This window comes from Pleurodeles waltl, chromosome 6, assembly GCF_031143425.1.
Source record: "Pleurodeles waltl isolate 20211129_DDA chromosome 6, aPleWal1.hap1.20221129, whole genome shotgun sequence".
Lineage (NCBI taxonomy): Eukaryota > Metazoa > Chordata > Amphibia > Caudata > Salamandridae > Pleurodeles > Pleurodeles waltl.
Genome location: NC_090445.1, coordinates 844938495 through 844963213, shown reverse-complemented (window position 1 = coordinate 844963213; position 24719 = coordinate 844938495). Strand labels below are relative to the sequence as shown.

Sequence of the window (24719 nt, the reverse complement as noted above, 5' to 3'; positions counted from 1 at the left end):
CTAGGGCTTGGTCGTTTGCCTTGTGGCTGTTGTTTATATACTTTGTGGAAGCTGACAACCCTTGAAATTTGTAGAAGCAGGTAGTCTGCATTTCTGAAAGGAAAATGAAGGTACTGTCACCTCAGTTCCTTAAAACCCCTTACTTCAGAATCTGCTTACATATCCAGTCCTACAGTTCAGTTTTAGGCGTTTGCCAAATGCCAGTTTTAGGTTGACGCAAGTGCAAGTTTATCAAGAGCTTACAGGGCCTTAGAGCCCACTGAATGCTTACAGTTGGTTGGCTTTATTGTCACTAGAATGTATTTGCTTGCTTCTGTTTTGATGGCTTTTCTTGTCCCAACTTGTCCTTGTGTTTGAGTAGCTGGTTTCTATCCTTCCACTGCTCACTTTTTGGGAACTACTTTTTCTTTTTGCTTAAGGATTCCATGCATATGCATATATGTTTCAGCTCTCTCTCTTGTGTACATACCCCACTAAAAAATGCTTGGCCCAAGCTTCATGTTTATATTTCCTTTGTGTTTGTAATCTTTCTCCTTTTAATGTTCTTCTCCATCCACCAAACTCCCTCGCCAAGCTCCAGCATGCTTTCTCACTCTTGTGCCTTTCTCCCACCCCAATGTTGCTCTCCCTCGTGTTACATTTCCCCTTCTCCCTGCTCCATGTTGCATCGGCTCCTTCTTTGCTCCTATGTCCACTATATTAATATATATACATATATATATTATTATTATTTTTATTTTCATTTGTTTTCTTGTAGAGGGGACGCAGCAGCAAGTTGCTGTCACCCCTCCACCTTAAAAAAGAGCTTTTGTGCTACTTTATATTTATTTATCTATTTATTTTATGATCCATGTTGGAGCCCCCATCATTCTGCAAATGCACAGGCATGTTCATGCATGAAACTCACTCAAACATGTCATCACCAATTTACATGCTTACAAAGTGACATGTCTGCACTGCATCACCAAAAGGCATTGACAAATCCAGTAGGTCCTGAAGGTGAGACCTATTTGCTTTGCCAGTGCTTGTTGACTCTGTCACTCCTTCTAAGGACGAGGGCAGGTGCTCTCTTTGTTTCGAAACAGTCTTCTTAGGTTTTGACAATAAAAGCAAGAACATTGCTCGATGATACAATTGAGTGAGTAAAACTCTCCAATATAACTACATAGCAGGTCAACTTAACCATTATAATAAAGTAATGCAATGGAAAGAACTTTGGGGCGTTCTTTATCCATAGTACGTGGGAGTGTTATGAATGAGAGAAAATATTCCAAAAGAAAATCTCACAAGGTGAAGAGTGACTGGTGATAAGAATAAAAAAATAAAACAAAATGTAACCTAACTAAGATAGGTGTATCCATGGGCTGCATCCACTAGGATAGAAGTAAAATCAGCAAACTCATAATAGTTAGCATTACTACATGGCTGTGCACAGGTGAAGTCAAGTGAACATAGTGTGCTGAGTGGGGAAGAGTGCTAAGCAGGGGAAATGGGAGGGGTGAAACAGGACTGCCAACCAGCAGAAACAGCAGGATAATGTGAATGGTGTCCCGATACTGGGAATATTGGGTTATTGTGGAGGTCTGGTGATGTCTTTAAGGGTGCTGTACTTCATTGCAGTGAGCGTTTGGCTAGTAACAGGCATGGCCAAAGAATCAAGTTCTGGCTCAGGGAACTTGGGACGCCTATAAAGATCCAATAGGAAAACCTCTAAACTCTCCACCCCTGTGCAATTGGTTTTGGATCTCAACATAGTGGGAATTACCTTCAAATAGGTAGACTCTGAGAAACAGTCCCACAACATCTGTTTGAAATCAGGATTAGGAAAGTAGCACAGCTCGAGTTACCAGTAGGTTATATCCTGAGGGCAGGTTATCTCTCACTCATTCAACTGGCATATTAGTGCAAAGCCAGCGGTGGTCAGAACAATAGGAACAGCAGGTGCCCATCCTAAATGGTGTCCCTACTGACACCTTTATCCAAACAAGACTTCTAGGATATCAACGATTCCGTGGATTAAAGTGTTTAAAGCATGTTTTTTTAACATCTTTACAGTTTATGCATCTTAAAAGATATTGGGACTATCAAATAATTGAACTGTGCTAATACTAGTGATTTTATTTATTTTCATTATTTTTAAGATGAAAAATGTGGTTTAGCCAAATTATTCTATAGTCTGGGTGTACTGTTCGTGTTCTGGCTGGTGGAGGAGTTAAGGACTATATTTTGTTTTGATGTCAAAATAGGTCACATGCTAAGGAATACAGTCACATTACAATGGTCACCAATTGCTGCAAGTGCCGACTAACACTAGCTCGAGGCTGTGCAACATGTCTGGGAAAATGGAAATCGAGGCTGGCCCGAGGCTAGGTTAGCTATTCCATCATGCATTAACAGCCATGTGAGGTGTTTGCTTACAGCAGACTAATTAATTTTTAGTTGTCCCAATTCTTGGGAAATTACTAAGAGGCATTTTGCGTTGTTATTGAATTTCTTAGGGCGCTTGCCTTTACCTTTTTGGAACCTTTACTTTTGCTCATCGTATTTAGATGACCAGAAAGTGTCTATCCTAACTTTCTTTGTGGCTTATCCTCAAATTGTATCACACGACCACTAAAAATGGTAAAAACTCTTTAAAATGGACAGTTGTTCCGTTGCAAGTACACAGAGATGCAAACACGCAATATGGCACACCACAACCCAATTAGGAATACTACAATATAAAAATCAAAGATGCTCGTAAACACTGTTACTTAATAGTAGCACCAATCAAAGATTTATAGAAAGTGCACAGTTAAAACCTTTTAAGCGGCCATTTCTAGATATTTTAAGGCAAGTGCTCAATATGTTTTCCCTGCAAAAGTCAGCCCATGTTAGGCATCTTATTACAGTGAAGAACACACTTTTGTGCTCACCTGACCTACACAATTAGTACTTTCAAGTTCGATTTGAATTATCCCAGATGATGACGATGGCATAACATTTTCTGTGCCTGATGATAACATGTATGGTGTAGCAACGGCTGATGAACTCCAACACAGATCCGATAGAATGCAATCAGTTTTGAATACAAGACTGGAATAAAATGGTTCAATGGTATTGATAATGCCATATACGCCAATAATTGAACTAACATCCACACCATCTTACCCTTTTACAATTTGTCAGTCTTTAACTACTGTTCGTGTAGGTAGTAAATATTTTGTGGTCATCTGAACCATTTCAAATGTCTATAATTATTTGCATGCTTATTTATTGCATTAACGTGATGCATTTGTATAAAGCTTTTCTTGTCTGTGCAATGTTCAATGAAATGAAGGTTAAAGAAAATTGTGTACTATCTATGCGGAATAAAAAAGAACATCAAAATAGAAGTATGAAAGGGTATTCGTTCAGATGATGCCCACTCCATGCATCTCTCCTTCGAATAACTACCCCGTGTCACAAATTCCGAGGTTTGGGTAATTTCTGATTCAGTTGATTTTAGGAGGTAACGGCCAAATCCGGAATTGCAGGATTTATGGGTGAACCAGAAAATTCACATGCAAAAGGGAAACAAAATGTAAGTGTGTAAATTGGCTCTGTGACGAGCATAACAATCCAGGATTGGCGTAGAGAAACATTCTTGATGTTATTCCCTATTAAAAAGTAGACAGCTTGTAATTTGTTGGTATTCACACAATCATGGTATTCCCTACAATGTCAGTAATTTGTAGTGCGGTTATAACTATGTATTTGCGTCCTAGATGCAGTAGGGCTTTGGTGGCACGAGATGGAATCCTAACAAAACGTATCTGAAACCAGGACAATTTTTATACATCAAACCATTCCAAGATTGAATTCCTATGTATTGCTTCACACCATTGCCCCACTAAACATTCTACTTGTCTAGCCCTGAAAGCAAACCTCAGACTCCTGCCACATGGGGCCATCTTGTTTGGTACTCTTCTTTCTACTTGATGCTACAACAGTTGTGTTCATTTGAAGATCTAATTTGTATTGTGAAGCTGCGTCACTTTTTTCACAATGTGTGACAAGGGCATTTGTAATTATCTATATTGAGTATCTCACCCTAGAGAACTTGGAGGGCTGTGTCTGTTGCCATAGTTATGAACCTTACTACCAGTGTTGTAGTACTAATCCCTCTGATCTTGCTAAGCTTTTGAAGTTCAAAAGTTGGTAAAAAACCCCTAGTGTCTAATCAGTCCTTTTCCACATTATACAGAGGGTGACTCTTCTCCTGTGCTACACAGTGGTTTCAGATAGAGACAGATAATTGCAGATCCCTCACCTTATGAATTGCACCAAGTGCCAGACAGGTTCTGAAAACTTTCATAGCAATTCCCGCACATCGACAAGTGGATGCGTCTCACTGTAGGGTCTGTCCTGCCCCAGACATGACGTCGGACACAGTATATGTGCGCCACCTCCACCTACTGAAGTCACTTCTTTCTGCGCCTGCCGATGCAGATCCAGAGTTTATAAATTCTGTCACTCCTGACATGTCCTTCAATTTCTTTTGCAGTGTGCAGACTATGTCACCCCCCTGGGTTTAAGCTGTGTTTTGACTGTCATTGGCAGTTGTTGATGAAAATATTTTCTTCAATGTGGCTGCTAATTGACAAGTTAGAACTTCAGACTTTCTCTTTCTCTTCTGTTAAGTACTATTTTCTCACAGTACATAATGCCACTAACGAGCCTATCCGTTTTACTAGTTTTCGGCCTGCAGTTACACCTATTCACTCCATTCGGTCTTTTGCTGACTGGATTGCTTCATCATAGCTTATATGCAAAGTACACTTTGGCGAAGTATCCTGTGACTACCTCCAATTCCTTTCCATTTAATGCAAGTATGTTTTCTTCAAAGAGCAGAGGAAAGACGCGCACCTCTAAAAATTTAAAACTTAACAAGAATTGTGTTTTTTTTTTTCTTTCGTAAAAGTCGTTGCATGACCCTATTCTACTGACACTTACAAGGAAGCTCCTTTTATAAACTGTAAATATAGATTTTTCACCACTTATATTTTATGTTCTGTTGGTAGGGTTCCCGGAATACCAGTGAAGGAAAGGTTGAAAGTTTCTCAGAACTGGAAGAGAGGACGTTGTCTGAAGGAAACACCTCTCAAATGGAGACGCAAGTAAGTATGTCTTGGGAGGGAAAAACGTCAGCATCATTTGTTGTAATGTGTTTTTATTTTCACTAGTTTGTGGACCACTTTTAGGCATTTAACCATGCATTCTTTTATCTCAATTTGAAAATGAAAGCTATGTATGTGTCATTTCTATCTAGCAGACTACTTGTAGTAGTGAAGCTTTGGCTGATTTGTGTCATTTCATAAATCAGCCATATGCGGTGGGCTATTTTTTCTCAGTAACGAATTGCATAGCTCACATAGACGAGTTGTTTACAAACTATTTGGTGAACAAGACATTGGGTAATCATCGGAGACCCCTTCGCCTCAAGGATACCTTGTCTTTTTTTGATGAACTTGATGTAGTAGAAGCAACTTTGGGTGACCTGCTGTGTTTGTACCCCATGGGGTCCAGTGAGACACATGGTTTTTAGATGTGGGCTGTAAACAGTGCATGAGTGCTGTCTCGAAGAGACATGCTGTCTCTATTTTGTGGCCTTCAGCCTCACCATTGGCTTCCCATTTGCGGGCTTCTTTGTCGCTCTCACATTTTTGATCCTTTTTTTGTACATGACATGCTTTGGTCATGCCTTTTCCTCTCTTTACCCCTCCCCAAGAGCAGGGACCAAATAAATTATACCTTCATTATCCCTCATCTTACACCTACTTTAGGAACTTTTTATTTTTTCATTTCCAAGCCCTCCTCAGGAGTGTTGGTGTTTTCAGTCGCTCTGAGCAGCAAGTTTTCTTTTACCCTCCTTAACCTCTTTAACTCCTGATCCACACAATCAAGGCACTGCACAACATAGGGCCAGCATAACTCATCCACCAACTCACCTTCTATGTACCCAACAGACATCTCAGTTCCTCCCAGCTAGCCCTTGCAGCCGTCCCCAAGATCTGGAAAAGTAAGAACAGCAGGAGGAAGATCCTTCTCCTACCTAGCAACCAGGACATGGAACACACTTTCCCCTCAGGCTCAGGCAGGCCGCATCACTGAAGCAGTTCAGGAAGGACTTCAAGACCTGGCTCTTCGACTGAGCAGCACACCTACATTCAGTGCCTTGAGACCCTATGAGTTATTAGCCGTGCTTTACAAATCCATGATTGATTGATTGATTACCCTGTGTCCATGCTGCTCTTCTTTTCCTAGCCCTCCTCTGGAGCGCTGGTGTTTTCGTGCGCTCCGAGCACCTAGTGCAGTTTTTTTTTTTGTTTACCCCAGGCCTGGCTTCTTTTGCCCCAGCAGCGGGGCTGGGCTGCTGCCCGCAGCTGTGTCTGACAGTCCAGAGGCCCCCCCCCCCCCTGTTGCTGCGGCACCGGCTCCGCTTGACACCTGCCTCTATCCGAAGTAAGTGCAGCAGCAAGTCTGTCCCTACTACTTACTGACTTTGGCTAAATATACAGTTTAGTTTTGTTTACCTACTGTGCTCGGTGTAAATCATGAGATCTAAAAGTGCACATCTAAGTCTTCACTGCCTGTCTGTCCGACTGCAGTGACATACACACTACTTATGTCTCCACAGAGCTGAGCTCACCACGTGTAGTGCTAGTATAGTTTTAAATCACAGAGCATTTTAGCATACTAACTTGTTTTTTTGGGGAGGGGGGCAGGTTGCAGGCAGATGGTCAGGGTAGACTTTTGTGATGTATTATACATCTTGAAGTGAAGACTCGCAGTATTTATATTGCTGGCACCATGGCATGCTTCGGGCCAGGGCGGCCGGGTCTGCGCTAACACTCAGATGCTTTGTTAATAATGGATTGTGTGACTTGACTGAGCTAAGTAAAATTCTTATTTGTTTATAAATGAAGGTGTGAGCTGTGACGTTTTGAATACAGCTCCTCAGCCTTGACTGTGACCTTGGCGCTATGTGTGCCCCACACACAGCCTCTCCTCTCCTAAGACCTGCTGAATCATTATCATGCCTGTGCGATGCTGACTACAGTGGCCGGTGTCCGAGTCCACTGACTTTATAATTTATGAATATATGCAGCCTGAGGCAGGTGAGATTCGTGTTGAGGGGCCTCTCACATCCTGTTACTCGACCTGGGTGACCTATGGCCCCACAGGGGACAGAGCGGCCTGGAGTTCAGTGATGCTCCCCTCATATCACTATCAGGTTACAAAGGTGCTTCCGTATCTGGTGCTTTTCAGCAGTATTAAGAAATTAGAATTTCGAAGTTGCTTAATGGGTGTAGTTTCTGATATTTATATACTTCCCTGGTCTTCATTGTTTGATTTTAGTCGCAAGAAAGTGTCTCTCATAATCGTTGAAATGTCACTCCAAATCTGGATCATGCTCTAAGTTCCGTGTGGCTTGTCGCCTGCATTTGTCTCCTCCATACATGGGTGGCACTTATACTTGTAAATGCATATTTTCTACTTTGCCGGAGTATCTTGGAAATGGAAACTTGCTAATTGTGTATGTATTACCCTTTATTATATTTCAGTTTCCTATTACGTTGCTGACCTTACATGGCCAAATAATTATTTGAGTTGTTTAAAAAAAAATCATATTTATATTTTTATTTTTGGTTTTCCTTTTTTTCTTTTTTCATTACTACAGACGTGTACCTTTTTTAGGAGCGAGTAATCGGGAAACAACATTTATTTTGAAATGCTCTGCGCCACGTTGAATGCTTGTCAGGGGTAGTGAGCACAAATTTAATAGGATACCCATTGGTGTCTCTTGTCAACTTGCGTCCAAAATCAGATTAAACACAGGCTTTTGGTAATCATATAAAACATTTCTCAACATTGTATTAGAAACACATTGTTTATTACACTATGGCTCTTTATATACACCAAGCCCATACCCAGTGGTTTATTCCAAACTGAGTGCCCCTGGCCTCAGAGTCTGCTGAACAAATGGAGAGCATTCTGCTTTTTCACCTACTGAAACTGCAGTAATGCATCTGGCCCAGAAGTAAAAAATAAGGAAATATACGTACATTAACATACACATTGGACGCCCTCTCCATTTAAATTGCAAACTGAAATCCTCCTCAACCCCACTCAAGGTCTTTCTTTCGCATAAAGCCAGAAAGCCAATAGGTCTCGACAATCTGAGAGCTATAAACTGGTATTGCTAATACATTTGTGTATAGAAATAAAACAGCCCCTGAGCTGTAAACAAATACATTTACATTGCCAGCGCCTCTAGCTCAGGGGTCTGACTTCAGTGAAGTGTGTTGCTAATGGTGTGAGCTTTGAAATGGACGTGGAATTGCAAGTAGGATTTTTGTTTTGTGAATGTTAAGTTTTCAGCAGATAAGTTTTAATAATGTATGAAAAGGTCTGTAGACGAGCGTCTTGTATTATTGATCTGGGTTTTAATACCTAATCTGATATTTTTAAGAAACTATAAGTCGTGGCTTGAAGTTACTTTACAACACGAGCTATAGTTTCTTCCGATAAGTATAACTATAACTGCTGAATTTCTATGTTTTTGTGTGTGTCAAATGTGAACTTAACTATAACGTCTCTGTAATATTGTGGTTTTGTCAGTGACGTTCTATGTTTTTTTTTTATATAAAGTAACCTATAATTACCATACATTAATCCAGCCTCTGCCGTGCATTGCCTTTGGCATGCACTAAACGGCCAACCCCTGGCAGGTAACCCCTTGCAAGTAGCCAACACCCTGCATGCACCAAACCTCATGCCAAAGGCCTTTGGCAGTGTGTGGCATGGTTTTGCGTATGTATAGGTGTATTTTTTTTTTAAGTTTGCTTTGGACCCATTAACTCATTGTGGATTTACACTGGGAGTTGTGCTGAGCCGTGTGGTTGATCGCAGTTTGGGCAAACAAACAAAAAAAACAAAGGGCGATTTTATGTGCATGAGGGCCACTTCCATGTGTCCTATGGGGCCAGAATACGTGTAACATAACCTCTTATGTGTTTTTCCCCTCCCCCCCCCCCCTACCCCTGGTCTAGACGAGAAAGAAAATGGTGGTTTGGGCTGTAGTCATGTCGGTAGGAAATTGCATGGGGAAAACACACCTTGGGACCCCCCTTTTTTCTCAGCCCGAGACTTTCCACACAGCAGCAAAAGTAAGTGGCAAACTAGTTTGGAAACTTTCGTTAAGATTCGTCAAACAGTCTAAAGTTATAGGCAAAACAAATAATGCTTTTCCTGTGGGGACAAGGTTCTAACTATACGTACTTATTTGCAGTTGCCAGTAGGTTATATATATATATATATATATATATATATATATATATAAATATATATATATATATATATATTACAAAGGTTACAGGGACGTTATGGTTAGGACCTGAATTTACTTGTACAAAACCATAGAAATTCAGTAGTTATGGTTAGCTCAAGTAACTATACCTCGTGCCCTAAGATAACTATAACTCGTGCCCAAGTCATGCATCAATAATGTTATCAAAGATGTTGTAGGAAGTTGGCTCTGTATGTACTATTTCAAAGTAAGAAATAACATGCACAGAGTCCAAGGGTTCCCCTTAGAGGTAAGATAGTGGCAAAAAGAGATAATTCTAATGCTCTATTTTGTGGTAGTGTGGTCGAGCAGTAGGCTTATCAGAGGGTAGTGTTAAGCATTTGTTGTACACACACAGGCAATAAATGAGGAACACACACTCAGACAATTCCAGGCCAATAGGTTTTTGTATAGAAAAATATATTTTCTTAGTTTGTTTTAAGAACCACAGGTTCAAGATTTACAATCCATACTTTAAATGAAAGGTATTTCACTCAGGTATCTTAGGAACTTTGAATCAACACAATAGCATGTACAGTTTTGGCAAAAATGGCAATAAGCTATTTTAAAACTAGTCACAGTGCAAGTTTCAACAGTTCCTGGGGGGATGTAAGTATTTGTTAGTTTTGCAGGTAAGTAAACCACCTACAGGGTTCAAAGTTGGGTCCAAGGTAGCCCACCATTGGGGGTTCAGGGCAACCCCAAAGTTACCACACCAGCAGCTCAGGGCCAGTCAGGTGCAGAGGTCAAAGTGGTGCCCAAAACGCATAGGCTTCAATGGAGAAGGGGGTACCCTGGTTCCAGTCTGCCAGCAGGTAGGTACCTGCGTCTTCGGAGGGCAGACCAGGGGGGTTTTGTAGGGCACCGGGGGGGGGGGGGGGGAGGAGATACATGTCAGCACAAAAAGTACACCCTCAGCGGCACGCATGCGGCCGGGTGCAGAGTGCAAACAGGCGTCCGACTTGCAATGGAGTTCAATGGGAGATCCAGAGGTCTCTTCAATGAAGCAGGCAGGCAAGGGGGGGGGCTCCTCAGGGTACCCACAACCTGGGCAAGGGAGAGGGCCGCCTGGGGGTCGCTCCTGCACTGGAGGTCGGATCCATCAGGTCCTGGGGGCTGCGGGTGCAGTGTCTTTACCAGGCGTCGGGTTCTTAGAAGCAGGCAGTCGCGGTCAGGGGGAGCCTCTGGATTCCCTCTGCAGGCGTCGCTGGGGGGGGGGGGCTCAGGGGGGTCCACTCTGGCTACTCACAGGGTCGCAGTTGCCGGGGAGTCCTCCCTGTAGTGTTGGTTCTCCACAGGTCGAGCTGGGGGCATCGGGTGCAGAGTGGAAAGTCTCGCGCTTCCGGCGGGAAATGTGCAGTCCTTTAAAGTTGTTTCTTTGTTGCAAAGTTGCAGTTGCTTTGGAACAGGGCCGCTGTCCTCAGGAGTTCTTGGTCCTTTTAGATGCAGGGTAGTCCTCTGAGGCTTCAGAAGTCGCTGGACCCTGGGGGACGCGTGCTGTTGCAGTTTTTCTTGAAGTGGGGAGACAGGCCGGTAGGGCTGGGGCCAAAGCAGTTGGTGTCTCCGTCTTCTCTGCAGGGCTTTCAGGTCAGCAGTCCTTCTTCGTCTTCAGGTTGCAGGAATCTATCTTGCTGAGTTCTGGGAGCCCCTAAATACTCAATTTAGGGGTGTGTTTAGGTCTGGGGGGTTAGTAGCCAATGGCTACTAGTCCTGAGGGTGGCTACACCCTCTTTGTGCCTCCTCCCTGAGGGGAGGGAGGCACATCCCTAATCCTATTGGGGGAATCCTCCATCTGCAAGATGGAGGATTTCTAAAAGTCAGTCACCTCAGCTGAGGACACCTTAGGGGCTGTCCTGACTGGCCAGTGACCCCTCCTTGTTTTTCTCATTATCTCCTCCGGCCTTGCCGCCAAAAGTGGGGCCGTGGCCGGAGGGGGCGGGCATCTCCACTAGCTGGAGTGCCCTGGGCTGCTATAACAAAGGGGGTCAGCCTTTGAGGCTCACCGCCAGGTGTTATAGTTCCTGCAGGGGGAGATGAGAAGCACCTCCACCCAGTACAGGCTTTGTTACTAGCCACAGAGTGACAAAGACACTCTCCCCATGTGGCCAGCAACATGTCTGGTGTGTGGCAGGCTGGCAAAACTAGTCAGCCCACACTGGAAGTTGGGTATGTTTTCAGGGGGCATCTCTAAAATGCCCTCCGGGGTGTATCTCACAATAAAATGTACACTGGCATCAGTGAGCATTTATTGTGCTGAGAAGTTTGATACCAAACTTCCCAGTTTTCAGTGTAGCCATTATGGTGCTGTGGAGTTCGTGTTTGACAGACTCCCAGTCCAAATACTCTTATGGCTACCCTGCACTTACAATGTCTAAGGTTTTGCTTAGACACTGTAGGGGCATAGTGCTCATGCACCTATGCCCTCACCTATGGTATAGTGCACCCTGCCTTATGGCTTGCTAGAGGGGTGACTTGCCTATGCCATAGGCAGTGTGAGGCTGGCATGGCACCCTGAGGGGAGTGCCATGTCGACTTAGTCATTTTCTCCCCACCAGCACACACAAGCTGGCAAGCAGTGTGTCTGTGCTGAGTCAGGGTTCCCCAGGGTGGCATAAGACATGCTGCAGCCCTTAGAGACATTCCCTGGCATCAGGGCCCTTGGTACCAGGGATACCGGTTACAAGGGACTTACCTGGATGCCAGGGTGTGCCAATTGTGGAAACAAAGGTACAGTAGCTTCTTTCAGGGTGTCAAAGGCCTGTTGGCATTCTACAGTCCAGTTTACCTTCTTGGGCATTTTCTTGGAGGTAAGTTCTGTGAGGTGTGTCACTATTGATCCATATCCCTTCACAAACCTCTTGTAGTACCCAGTCAAGCCAAGAAATGCCCTGACTTGAGTATGGGTTTTTGGAGCTGCCCAGTCCAGAATAGTCTGGATCTTGGGCTGGAGTGGCTGAACTTGGCCTCCACCTACAAGGTGTCCCAAGTAAACCACAGTTCCCTGCCCTATCTGGCATTTGGATGCCTTGATAGAGAGGCCTGCTGCTTGCAGGGCCTTCAAAACCTTCTTCAGGTGGACCAGGTGATCCTGCCAGCTGGAGCTAAAGACCGCAATATCGTCAAGATAAGCTGCACTAAAGGACTCAAGCCAGCAAGGACTTGATTCACCAACCTTTGGAAGGTGGCAGGAACATTCTTTAAACCAAGGGGCATAACAGTAAACTGATAGTGCCCATCAGGTGTGGAGAATGCTGTCTTTTCTTTTGCTACTGGTGCCATTTTGATTTGCCAGTACCCTGCTGTCCAGTCAAAGGTACTTAAGTGTCTGACAGCACCTAGTTTGTCAATTAATTCATCTGCCCTTGGAATGGGATGGGCATCTGTCTTGGTGACATAATTAAGTCCTCTGTAGTCCACACAAAACCTCATCTCTCTCTTTCCATCTTTGGTGTGAGGTTTGGGGACTAAGACCACTGGGCTAGCCCAGGGACTGTCAGAGTGCTCAATGACTCCCAATTCCAGCATCTTGTGGACTTCCACTTTGATGCTTTCCTTAACTTGGTCAGACTGTCTGAAAATGTTGTTTTTGACAGGCATGCTATCTCCTGTGTCCACATCATGGGTACACAGGTGTGTCTGACCAGGGGTTAGGGAAAAGAGCTCAGCAAACTGTTGTAAGACCTTCCTACAGTCAGATTGCTGTTGGCCAGAGAGGGTGTCTGAATAGATCACTCCATCTACTGAGCCATCTTTAGGGTCTGTGGAGAGGAGATCAGGGAGAGGTTCACTCTCCGCTTCCTGGTCCTCATCTGTTACCATCAACAGATTCACATCTGCCCTGTCATGAAAGATTTTGAGGCGGTTCACACGGATCACCCTTTTGGGGGTCCTGCTAGTGCCTAGGTCTACCAGGTAGGTGACTTGACTCTTTCTTTCTAGCACTGGGTAAGGGCCACTCCAACTGTCCTGAAGTGCCCTTGGAGCCACAGGCTCCAGAACCCAGACTTTCTGCCCTGGCTGAAACTCAACCATAGCAGCCTTTTGGTCATACCACATCTTCTGGAGTTGTTGGCTGGCCTCAAGGTTTTTTCTTGCCTTTTCCATGTACTCTGCCATCCTGGAACGTAGGCCTAGTACATAGTCCACTATATCTTGTTTAGGCTCATGAAGAGGTCTCTCCCAGCCTTCTTTTACAAGAGCTAGTGGTCCCCTTACAGGCCAAACAGAAGCTCAAAGGGGGAAAACCCTACTCCTTTTTGAGGCACCTCTCTGTAGGCGAAAAGCAGACATGGCAAGAGGACATCCCATCTCCTTTTGAGCTTTTCAGGGAGCCCCATGATCATGCCTTTCAATGTCTTGTTAAATCTTTCTACAAGGCCATTGGTTTGTGGATGGTATGGTGTGGTGAATTTGTAAGTCACTCCACACTCATTCCACATATGTTTCAGGTATGCTGACATGAAGTTGGTACCCCTGTCAGGCACCACCTCCTTAGGAAATCCCACTCTGGTAAAGATACCAATGAGTGCTTTAGCTACTGCAGGGGCAGTAGTGGACCATAGGGGAATTGCTTTAGGGTACCTAATGGCATGATCCACTACCACTAGGATATACTGGTTCCCTGAGGCTGTTGGAGGTTCAAGTGGACCAACTATGTCCACACCCACTCTTTCAAAGAAGACCCCCACCACTGGAAGTGGAATGAGGGGGGCCTTTGGGTGCCCACCTGTCTTACCACTGGCTTGACAGGTGGCACAGGAGACACAAAACTCCTTTACCTTCTGGGACATGTTGTGCCAATAGAAATGGTTAACTAACCTTTCCCAAGTCTTGGTTTGTCCCAAATGCCCAGCAAGTGGAATATCATGAGCTAAGGTTAGAATGAACTCACTAAACTCCTGAGACACTACCACTCTACTAGTGGCACCAGGTTTGGGATCTCTTGCCTCAGTGTAGAGGAGTCCATCTTCCCAATAGACTCTGTGTTCCAATTATTTTTCCTTTGGTCTCTTCAGCAGCTTGCTGCCTAAGGCCTTCAAGAGAGGGACATGTTTCTTGCCCCTTACACAACTGTACCCTTGTGGGTCCCCCGTCCTAAGAGTTCAACCTGATAAGGTTCCAACTCCATGGGCTCAGTTCCCTCAGAGGGCAGAACTTCTTCCATTAATTAAGAGTTGCTGCCTGTATTTTTGCATATTAGGGGGCCAGGCAGCCAGTGTGGCTAAGTCCACCCCACCCTCAGAGACTAATGTAGCTTCAGTGTGAACCCTGATTTGCTCTGGGCACACTGTTGATCCCACCTGGAGACTGGCTATTCCAGTGTTAGCTGGAGTAGAGTTTGAAGTGGAACCTTTCTTGGGACAGGCCTTGTCTCCAGTTTGGTGTCCTTGCTGATTACAGCTATGACACCAGGCCTTTTTGGGATCAAAGTCTTTACCCTTGTACCCAAAATTGGATTGTGAAGAGGCTTTGGACCCTCCCTCCTGAGCAGGTTTTTGGGGCCCTGTAGAAGACATTTTACTTTTTCCCTTGGATGTCTCAACACTCTTCCCCTGGGGAGTCTTTGTGATCCCTTTATTTTAGTCACCCCTTGTGGAAGCCTTGGTTACCCTAGTCTTGTCCCAATGGTCCGCCTTCTTTCCCAATTCTTGAGGAGAAATTGGTCCTAGGTCTTGCCAGATGCTGATTCAGTTTATCATTGAAACAATTACTTAACAGGTGTTCTTTCACAAATAAACTGTACAGCCCATCATAATCATTTACACCACTGCCATGAATCCAACCATCCAGTGTTTTGACTGAGAAGTCAACAAAATCAACCCAGGTCTGGCTCGAGGATTTTTGAGCCCCCCTGAACCTAATCCTGTACTCCTCAGTTGAGAATCCAAAGCCCTCAATCAGGGTAGCCTTCATGAGGTCATAGGATTCTGCATCTTTTCCAGAGAGTGTGAGGAGTCTATCCCTACACTTTCCAGTGAACATTTCCCAAAGGAGAGCACCCCAGTGAGATCTGTTTACTTTTCTGGTTTGCACAAGCCCTCTCAAAAGCTGTGAACCATTTGGTGATGTCACCACCATCTTCATATTTAGTTACAATCCCTTTAGGGATTTTCAACATGTCAGGAGAATATCTGACCCTATTTATGTTGCTGCTGCCATTGATGGGACCTAAGCCCATCTATTGTCTTTCCCTTTCTACGGCTAGGAGCTGTCTCTCCAAAGCCAATCTGTTGGCCATCCTGGCTAACAGGAGGTCATCTTCATTGAGGCTGCCCTCAATGCTTGCAGAGCTGTTGGACTCTCCTGTGAGAGAAGCAACATCTCTGACTATCACTTGTGGAGACAGGGTTTGAGAAACACTGGACTCCCTATCTAGGACTGGAGGTGGGAAATCCTCCATCACTAGCTTCCCCCTCTGCTAAAAACAACCCCTCTGATGATATCTTCACAAACTCTGCCAAAAGCTCCTGGAGCTGTACTTTGGTAGGGTTTGAACCAGTCTTAAATCTTTTTGATTTTGCAGAGAGACCTTAACTCTGACATCCTAAGATGCAGGGAAGGGGTGATGTTGAGTTCCATCACTATCTCTTCTGCAGCAGACATTGGGGGTCATTCTGACCCTGGCGGTCGGTGATAAAGCGGAGGCCAACCCCCCAACAGGCTGGCGGTCCAAAAAATGGAATTCTGACCCTGGCGGGAACTGCCAACAGAGCCCGCCACTTTAACACTCCGACCGCCACGGCGGGACACACAAACAGCGCGGCGGTCACCGCCAACAGGCAGGCGGCAGACAATGTACCGCCCACCCTATCACAACTCACCAATCCGCCACCTTTTCCGGGGCGGGAGCCCCGCCGATAAAAACACGGCGGAAACAGACTACGAACGGGAAAACGCTCACCTCTATACACTCCACGAGGACGGAGGACAGCATGGAGCCCGAATTGAACATCCTACCTGCTCTCGTCTACCTGCTCCTCTACCACGAGTACGAACTCCGGCGCAGACGACAACGGTGAGTACCGCACCTACGACACAGGGGAAGGGGGGGAGGAGGAAGGGTTACGGGCACACACATACGCAATACACACACCCCCCAACTATCTACACGCCAATGCAGAGCACCAAGTCAAAGTGACCCCACCCAAACCCCCCGGAATAATGAAAAGATCTAATTAAGGTAAGAAACTAAATTTATGTATAAAATAGGTTCATTGAAGTCATGGTAAAATAGGAAAATGAATAAAAAAAAATCAAGTATAAACATTGCGTAACCGATAAATAGAGGCAATAAGTCCAGCACAGTCACTGAAATTTCTACTGTCCGTGGGCCAAAGTGTATCAACACATGGGCAAAGCCCACACAGGAGACCTGAGTCCATTGGAGAGAACACTGCAGGGGCATCAGATGAGAAAACTACAGGCACCTCAGGGGGAAGGGAAGGGGGGGGCACCACAGCCACATGAGTCCACGACGCCAGATCCAAGAAGGGGCCACCATGCCCACTGTTCAATCCTGGGGAGTGCAAAGCCTCAGTCTCTCAAGTCTCTACAGTGGGTGGCTTGCCCACTGTCATATCCTGGGGAGTGCAAAGCCACAGTCTCTCAAGTCTCTACAGTGGGTGGCTTGCCCACTGTCATATCCTGGGGAGTGCAAAGCCACAGTCTCAAGTCTCTACAGTGGGTGGCTTGCCCACTGTCATATCCTGGGGAGTGCAAAGCCACAGTCTCTCAAGTCTCTACAGTGGGTGGCTTGCCCACTGTCATATCCTGGGGAGTGCAAAGCCACAGTCTCTCAAGTCTCTACAGTGGGTGGCTTGCCCACTGGCATATCCTGTGGAGTGCAAAGCCACAGTCTATCAAGTGGATAACAGTCTCCACAGGCAATGGAGGAGGCAGGGTGGCCCGAGTGCAGCGTGAACAGTAGCACGACACAGAACCGGCACTGTCATTGGGCCAGCGGTGCTTGAGACGGCGGGGCCCAGCGGAGCCGTGCTTGAGACGGCGGGGCCCAGCGGAGCCGTGCTTGACAGGAAGGGCCCAGCGGAGCAGTGCTTGAGACGGCGGGGCCCAGCGGAGCGGTGCTTGACAGGAAGGGCCCAGCGGAGCGGTGCTTGACAGGAAGGGCCCAGCGGAGCGGTGCTTGACAGGAAGGGCCCAGCGGAGCGGTGCTTGAGACGGCGGGGCCCAGCGGAGCGGTGCTTGACAGGAAGGGCCCAGCGGAGCGGTGCTTGAGACGCCGGGGCCCAGCGGAGCGGTGCTTGACAGGAAGGGCCCAGCGGAGCAGTGCTTGACAGGAAGGGCCCAGCGGAGCGGTGCTTGACAGGAAGGGCCCCTGTTCAGCAGTTCTCCTCCCGGCGGGGCCCTGTTCAGCGGTGCCTTTCTGCACGGCGGGGCCCTGTTCAGCGGTGCCGTTCTGCACGGCGGGGCCCTGTTCAGCGGTGCCGTTCTGCACGGCGGGGCCCTGTTCAGCGGTGCCGCTCTGCACGGCGGGGCCCTGTTCAGCGGTGCCGCTCTGCACGGTGGGGCCCTGTTCAGCGGTGCCGCTCTGCACGGTGGGGCCCTGTTCAGCGGTGCCGCTCTGCACGGCGGGGCCCTGTTCAGCGGTGCCGCTCTGCACGGCGGGGCCCTGTTCAGCGGTGCCGTTCTGCACGGCGGGGCCCTGTTCAGCGGTGCCGTTCTGCACGGCGGGACCCTGTTCAGTGGTGCCTTTCTGCACGGCGGGCCCTCTTCAGCGGTGCTTGTTCTGTAAGTCAAGGGAGTCAGACCTGGCCACGACTCCCTGCTCAGTCGCCCTCCGACCGTGCAGTTGCTGGACCCTTCGGTGACGGTGTCCTGGGCCCTTGGATGTCCTCCCTCAAACCCGGGATGGGGCTTGTGGGGCCCTCCTGGTCCGCCCTCCTTCTGGCTGACTTCTCGGCCCTGCTGCCCTTGCCCTCCTTCGATGTGGCTCTCTGGGCCTTGCCTCCCCTGGATGTTGTGGCAGGTGAAGTGGCAGAACTTTGGTCCTTGGGGGCAGCCGTGTCAGTCTTCTCGCGGCGGCCCCTTACTTTACGGGTCCTCTTTCCAGGGGGGGGGCTGGCTGTCCCCTTGCTGCTGACCGATGTATCACTGCTGGCAAAGGGGGGACTCCAAAATCCATGTACTACGGTGACCCTTGAAGCCGGGCTGGTGGTGGCTGAGGCGCTCTTGGGACTCTTAGCAGATGGAGCGGGGGGGGGTCAGGTGAGGGAAAGAGGTCAAGAGTGGAGAGGTAAAGTTTTTTTGGACCAAGGTAAATGGTAGGTGTAGTGGTTATGGGAGTGGAGGACGAGGAGGTGGTTGTAGGAGAGTCAGGTGTGCTGTCCTTGGGTGAAGGTGCATGGGCTGGAGGCTGTCGTGAGGTGGTTGGCTGTTGGGTGGGTGGCTGCCTGCGTTTGTGTGTCTTGGAAGAGGGGGTGACAGACACAGTGGGAGAGGACACAGGGGACGTGTAAATGGCAGTGGGGGTGGTGACTGCACATGTGCGGACTGGACTGGAGGGTGTGCTGGTGATGGAAGAACTGGCTGTTGGTGGTGTGCATGCAGGTGTGAGTAGAGACGTCACAGGGAGGGAGGAGGGAGACGAGGAGGTGGGGGACACAGAGGTGGTAGTGGCTGTTGGCATGTCTGCATCTGGGTGTTGCTTGGGTGAATGTTTGTGTGATCTGTGGTGCTTATGTCTGGATGAGCTGCCCTTGGGTGTTGAGGTGTGTGCAGGCTGGTCTGATGGTGTGGGTGGGATAGGCAGAGGAACAGGAGACAGAGACAGGCTGGAGGCAGTTAGAAGAGGGAGGCTGGAAACAGGGACAAAGGCTGCCGTCAGTGCTGAGGCCAGAGCATTGAACGATTGTTGATGTGCAGCCTGACCCGAATGAATGCCCTCCAGGTATGCATTGCTACGATGCACCTCCCTCTCTACCCCCTGGATGGCATTCAAAAGGGTAGACTGCCCAACAATGATGGTCTGTAGGAGGTCAATGACCTCCTCACTGAGGGCAGCAGGGGTAACAGGGGCAGGGCCTGAGGTGCCTGGGGCGAAGGAGACGCCCGCCTTCTTGGGCGAGCGGGCACAGAGCGAAGGCTGAGGGGCTGCTGGGAGGGCGGAGCTGCTGCGCTGGGTGGCGGCTGTACCTGTAGAGGCGGGGGGCACGTATGTTGCCGCCACCGCTAGGGAGCTCCCATCCGAGGACGTGTCGGTGTCGCTGGTGTCACCACGGCTCCCCATTGTGAAGCTCCCCTCGCCCTCCGTATCACTGGTGGCCTCGGTGTCTGTGCCATGGCCCACCGGGGCCTTGTGAGTTGCAGCTCCCTCGTGCTCCGGTGCCAATTCTCCTCCGCCTGATGATGCTAATGCACACATGCACAAGAAGATAAAGAAAAAGGGTGGGGGGAGAAATAAAAACAGGTTGAGTGCATGCATTGTCAACACCGTTGGCGGAGAGGACAGACACAGGAGCCTCATGCACTAAGCCGCGCAATCGGGGTACACTACTCAGTACTTGTGACTAGGCCAACAGGTCTAGGGACAACAAACGCGCACATGGGTGATGCAGGACCATGGATAGCTGTACTTGACACCCTACAGAGGTGGGGGGCGGGGGCACAGGGACATGGCTAAAGGAGAGGACTACACTACAGAAAGCGCCCTGGCCTAATGTCGCCCACAGCCCTCTTCCCCCACCCAGGCACCTCCACTGCGCGTAAAGATAGCTGAATGTGCTGGTACTCACCCCCTTGTGTCTGCTGTGATGTCCTCACGCGCCCATCCAAATCGGGGTAGGCCACCTCCAGGATCCGGGACATCAGGGACATCAGGGGGGGTCAGGGTACGACTGGCACCCCTCCTAGGTTGGGAGGCCATCCCCAGCAGTGACTCTGCGGTCTTCCTGGTCCCGCGGCGGATGTCCTCCCACCTCTTGCGGCAGTGGGTGCCCCATCTGTTGTGGACCCCCAGGTTCCGGACTTCCTTGGCGATGGCACGCCAAATGTCGACTTTCTGATGGGCGCTGACCTATTTGACATGTACAGGGTGGAATTTGAAATATCATAAATTTTCCGCATGATAGATGCGATTGGTCCCCCCTCCCCAACCTTGCCATGTGGCACATGCTCTCATCTGTCGTGCCTTGCACTCGTCATTGTCTCCCCACCCCACCATCTAATATCCACCCCACTCAACACAGGCATAGCCCATTCAACGAGCACACAGTGTACTTACCTGTTGGTCTGGAGGACCGTAGAGTCGCGCATACTGGGGCAGGACCCCATCCACAAGTTTCTCCAACTCTTCTGTAGTGAAGGCAGGGGCCCTTTCCCCAGTCGCAGCAGCCATTGTCTCTTCCAGACCGAGTTCACAGCAGCACTTGCAGTATAGGTCCTCTCCTGTGGATGATCAGGTCTCGAGTGATTAACCAGATAGAAAATGGCGGTCACGCCCGCGGCGGTGCGTACCGCCGCGGTGCGTTCCGCGACCGCTGGCGCACCTAGTCATTGGCTCGTGAAACCCATAGGGTTCGATGTTAACCAATGCGGCTTGGCGCTGCGGTCTTCGACCGCCTACCGCCACAGTGTGTCACACCAGCGCATTGACCTCACATCCCATTGTCACACTTCTCAGGTCAGGCAGCCGCCATTTCAAGGGCCCACATGGCTTAATTTCTACTGCGTCACACAGGCCTAGGCCTTGCATTGCCACTCATACAAGCCATTCAATGCATTGAGAATCGTGTACTGTGCAAGCTGTAGTTACGTACCTGTGGGTTGCTTGACTCTGTGGTCCATGTTGTCCTTCCTAGGCACCGTCCGCTGGGACTTGCGAGGAGAAGGATGAATCCTCCCGTGTACCGACCGCTGGTGGACCTGTCGACAATGGAGGAACGTCATATAATACTTCGATACCGACTTGACCGAGCCACTATACATGAACTGTGTGCCCAGCTGGAGCCAGCACTGATGTCCCCCATCCGCCAACCCACAGGAATTCCCCCTCTGGTGCAGGTTCTGTCAGTCCTCCATTTTTTGGCAAGTGGGTCTTTTCAGACAACAGTGGCCATGTCATCAGGGATGTCTCAGCCTATGTTTTCTAAGGTTTTGTCCAGAGTGTTGTCTGCCCTGACGAAATACATGCGGAGCTACATTATTTTCCCTGAGGAGGGTGATTTGGCCACTGTGAAGGGTGACTTCTATGCCCTTGGACATATCCCCAACATCATTGGTGCCATTGATGGGACCCATGTGGCCTTAGTACCCCCAAAAGACGATGAGCAGGTGTACAGAAACAGGAAAAGTTACCATTCAATGAATGTGCAGGTGGTCTGTTTGGCTGACCAGTACATCTCCCATGTAAATGCCAAGTTCCCTGGGTCAGTGCATGACGCGTATGTTATGCGAAATAGCAGCATCCCCTATGTGATGGAACAGCTACAGAGACAACGTGTGTGGCTAATAGGTGACTCTGGTTACCCCAACCTGCCGTGGCTACTGACCCCAGTGAGGAATCCCCGGACCAGGGCAGAGGAACGGTACAATGAGGCCTATGGGCGATCTAGGAGGGTCATAGAAAGGACCTTCGGCCTCCTGAAGGCCAGGTTTAGGTGCCTGCATATGACAGGGGGATCCCTAATGTACTCACCAAAGAAGGTGTGCCAGATCATCGTGGCCTGCTGTATGCTTCACAATCTTGCATTGCGACGCCAGGTGCCTTTCCTGCAGGAGGATGGTCCAGATGGTGGTGTTGTAGCAGCTGTGGAGCCTGTGGAGAGTGAAGAGGAGGAAGACGACGGGGACGACACGGACAACAGGGACACAGTCATACAACAGTATTTTCAGTAGCACACAGGTAAGAATCCCCCACGCCATTTTACATTTACTTCTGGCCTCCTGCACCTCTACTTTCTGTGTTTCCCCCCAGTTCCTTTCAACTGAATTGTGACTTTCCCTTCCCTTTTCAGAGCTGTATGACCCACTGCGTGACTTCTGGTTTGTTCGCCCATGGAGTAAAGCACATTGACATTGGTATGTTGTCATCACAATGTAACTGAACATTGTTGAACCGTTATGTGTAATACATTTGTTAAGAATACAAGCAGACTCATGAGTGTTTTAAGTGCAATTAGTGATTTATTTAAAGTGCTACATATAGGTCCATGATAGTAAAACGGTGATGGGGGGGGTGGAGTGATGTCCATGGCAGAGTCCAGTTCTCGGTCGCACAGGTGCATTGTCCATATGCCTGTGGAAGGATGGAGCAGGGGCAGTTCAAGGTTGGACAGGGTGACGATGTGGGACAGTGGAATGACATCCGGGGGGATCTTATGCTGGCGGGGGTCTTGGCATCCTACTCTGTCTTCCTTTGTGATCTCAGGTTCCTCTTGCGGGGTGGTTGATCTTCAGCAGGAGGTGGGGTTCTGGTGGCCCGTCGTTGTGTGGGGGCCTCCTGTCCACTAGCGCCGGCGGAGGTGGTAGGCTGTTCCTGGTCCGGGCTGGTGACAGGGGCCCTTTGGGGTGCCACATGGTCCCGCAATGTGGTGACTATTAGATTCAGGGCCAGGACGATGTTCCTGAGCTCCTCTCTGTACCCCATGTACCGTTCCTCCTGCTGTGCCTGGATCTCCTGGAACCTGGCCAGTACCGTCGCCATCGTCTCCTGGGAGCGGTGGTATGCTCCCATGATGGTGGTGAGGGCCTCTTGGAGAGTCGGTTCCCTGGGCCTGTCCTCCCCCCCCATGTCGCACTGCAGCCCTCCCAGTTGCCCTGTTTCCCCGGGGCCTCTGTCCCCTGGACGGTGTGCCCACTACCACTGCCCCCAGGTCCCTGTTGTTGTTGGGGTGTTGGGTCAGCCTGGGTGCCCTGTAGGGGCGGACACACCGCTGATTGACCTGTCCTGGAGACAGAGGCATGGGCCCGCTGGGTGGGAGCTGTGCTGATATTCCCAGAGGGGGTTAGGTCTGCTGTGGCCTGTGTCTGTGTGTGGGGAACCGACTGTCCAGAGGTCCCCGATGGTCCGGGCTGGTCATCAGGTTCTAGGTCGACAGAGCTGCTGTCCTCACTGGGGGCCTGTTCTGGGGGTGGGATGGACATATCTGGACCCTCCTGGCCGGTGTGTTGGCGTTCGGGCCCTGCAGGGGTGAAAGAGTATGGTTATTGCTTCGGTGTGTTCCATGGCGTGCGATTTGTGGGTGCCCTTGTCCCCCAGTGCTGGCATTCCCTTGTGGCAGGAGCTGTGAGGGTGGTTTGTGGGGGGGATGGGTATGTGCAGTGGTCATACATAGGTGATGGGTGTCCATGGTTTGTGTTGGCATTCAGGGTTTGGTTTTGGGTTGGGTGGGTTGTGCTGGTGAGACATTGGCAGGGAGGATGTGTGCTGGGGGGTTGGGGGCGAGGGTGGGTGTGTGGGTTGGCATGCTGGTGGTTGGGGGGGGGGGAGTAGTTGGGACTAGACTTACCAGAGTCCATTCCTCCGCCTACTCCAGCGAGGCCCGCAGGATGCAGGATGTTCAAGACCTCTTGCTCCCAAGCTGTGAATTCGGGAGGAGTGGGTGGAGGTCCGCCGCCAGTCTTCTGCACAGCGATGTTGTGTCTTGAGACCATCGACCGTACCTTCCCCCGTAGGTCGTTCCAGCGCTTTCGGATGTCTTCCCGGTTTCTGGGATGCTGTCCCACAGCGTTGACCCTGTCGACGATCCTTTGCCATAGCTCCGCCTTCCTGGCTATTGTGGTGTGTTGCACCTGTGTGCCGAAGAGCTGGGGCTCTACCCTTATTATTTCCTCCACCATGACCCTGAGTTCTTGGTCCGAAAACCTGGGGTGTCTTTGGGGTGCCAGGGGGTGGTGTGGATGAGGTGTGGGGTGGTGTTTGTGGTGATGTGAGTGGTGGTGTGTGGTGATGTGTGCGTAGATGTGGTGTGGTTGATGATGTTGGGTTCCTGTGTGTGTTGGGGTTTTCGATTGCTGTGCGCTCTCTCTCTCTCTCTATCGCCTTCTCTCCGATTTCCTACTTGTGGGGGTTTGTGGGTGATGTGGGTGTGTGTTTTATAGTTGCTTGGATGTGTGGGAGTGGTGTTTGTATGTGTATCAGGTGTGGGTATTTCAAATTGTCCAATGTGGCTGTGTTTTGGAGCTGGGTGTGTATTTTGACCGTGGCGGTGTGTACCGCCAATGGAATACCGCGGTTGAATGACCGCCGCGTGGATTCGTGGGTCGTAATGGCATGGGAGTGTTTGTGTTGGCGTGGCGGTGGAGGTTTGGTCATCTCCAGTTTATCTCTGCCCGCTGATGAGGCGGCCTTCCGTGGATGTCGGGTTTTTGGCGGCTTGGCAGTTGTGGGTCA

The 24719-nt window shown here is 49.0% G+C and overlaps 1 protein-coding gene across 2 annotated transcripts in view; it reads left to right on the top strand.

The window, feature by feature from the left end:
* FBXW4 (F-box and WD repeat domain containing 4) overlaps nt 1-24719 on the top strand; it is a 559762-nt gene that overhangs the window by 63466 nt on the left and 471577 nt on the right. For both annotated transcript variants that reach the window (XM_069239564.1, XM_069239565.1), the window contains exon 2: nt 5043-5138. In XM_069239564.1, coding sequence (XP_069095665.1) covers nt 5043-5138 — 96 coding nt within the window. The remainder of the gene's footprint in view (nt 1-5042; nt 5139-24719) is intronic.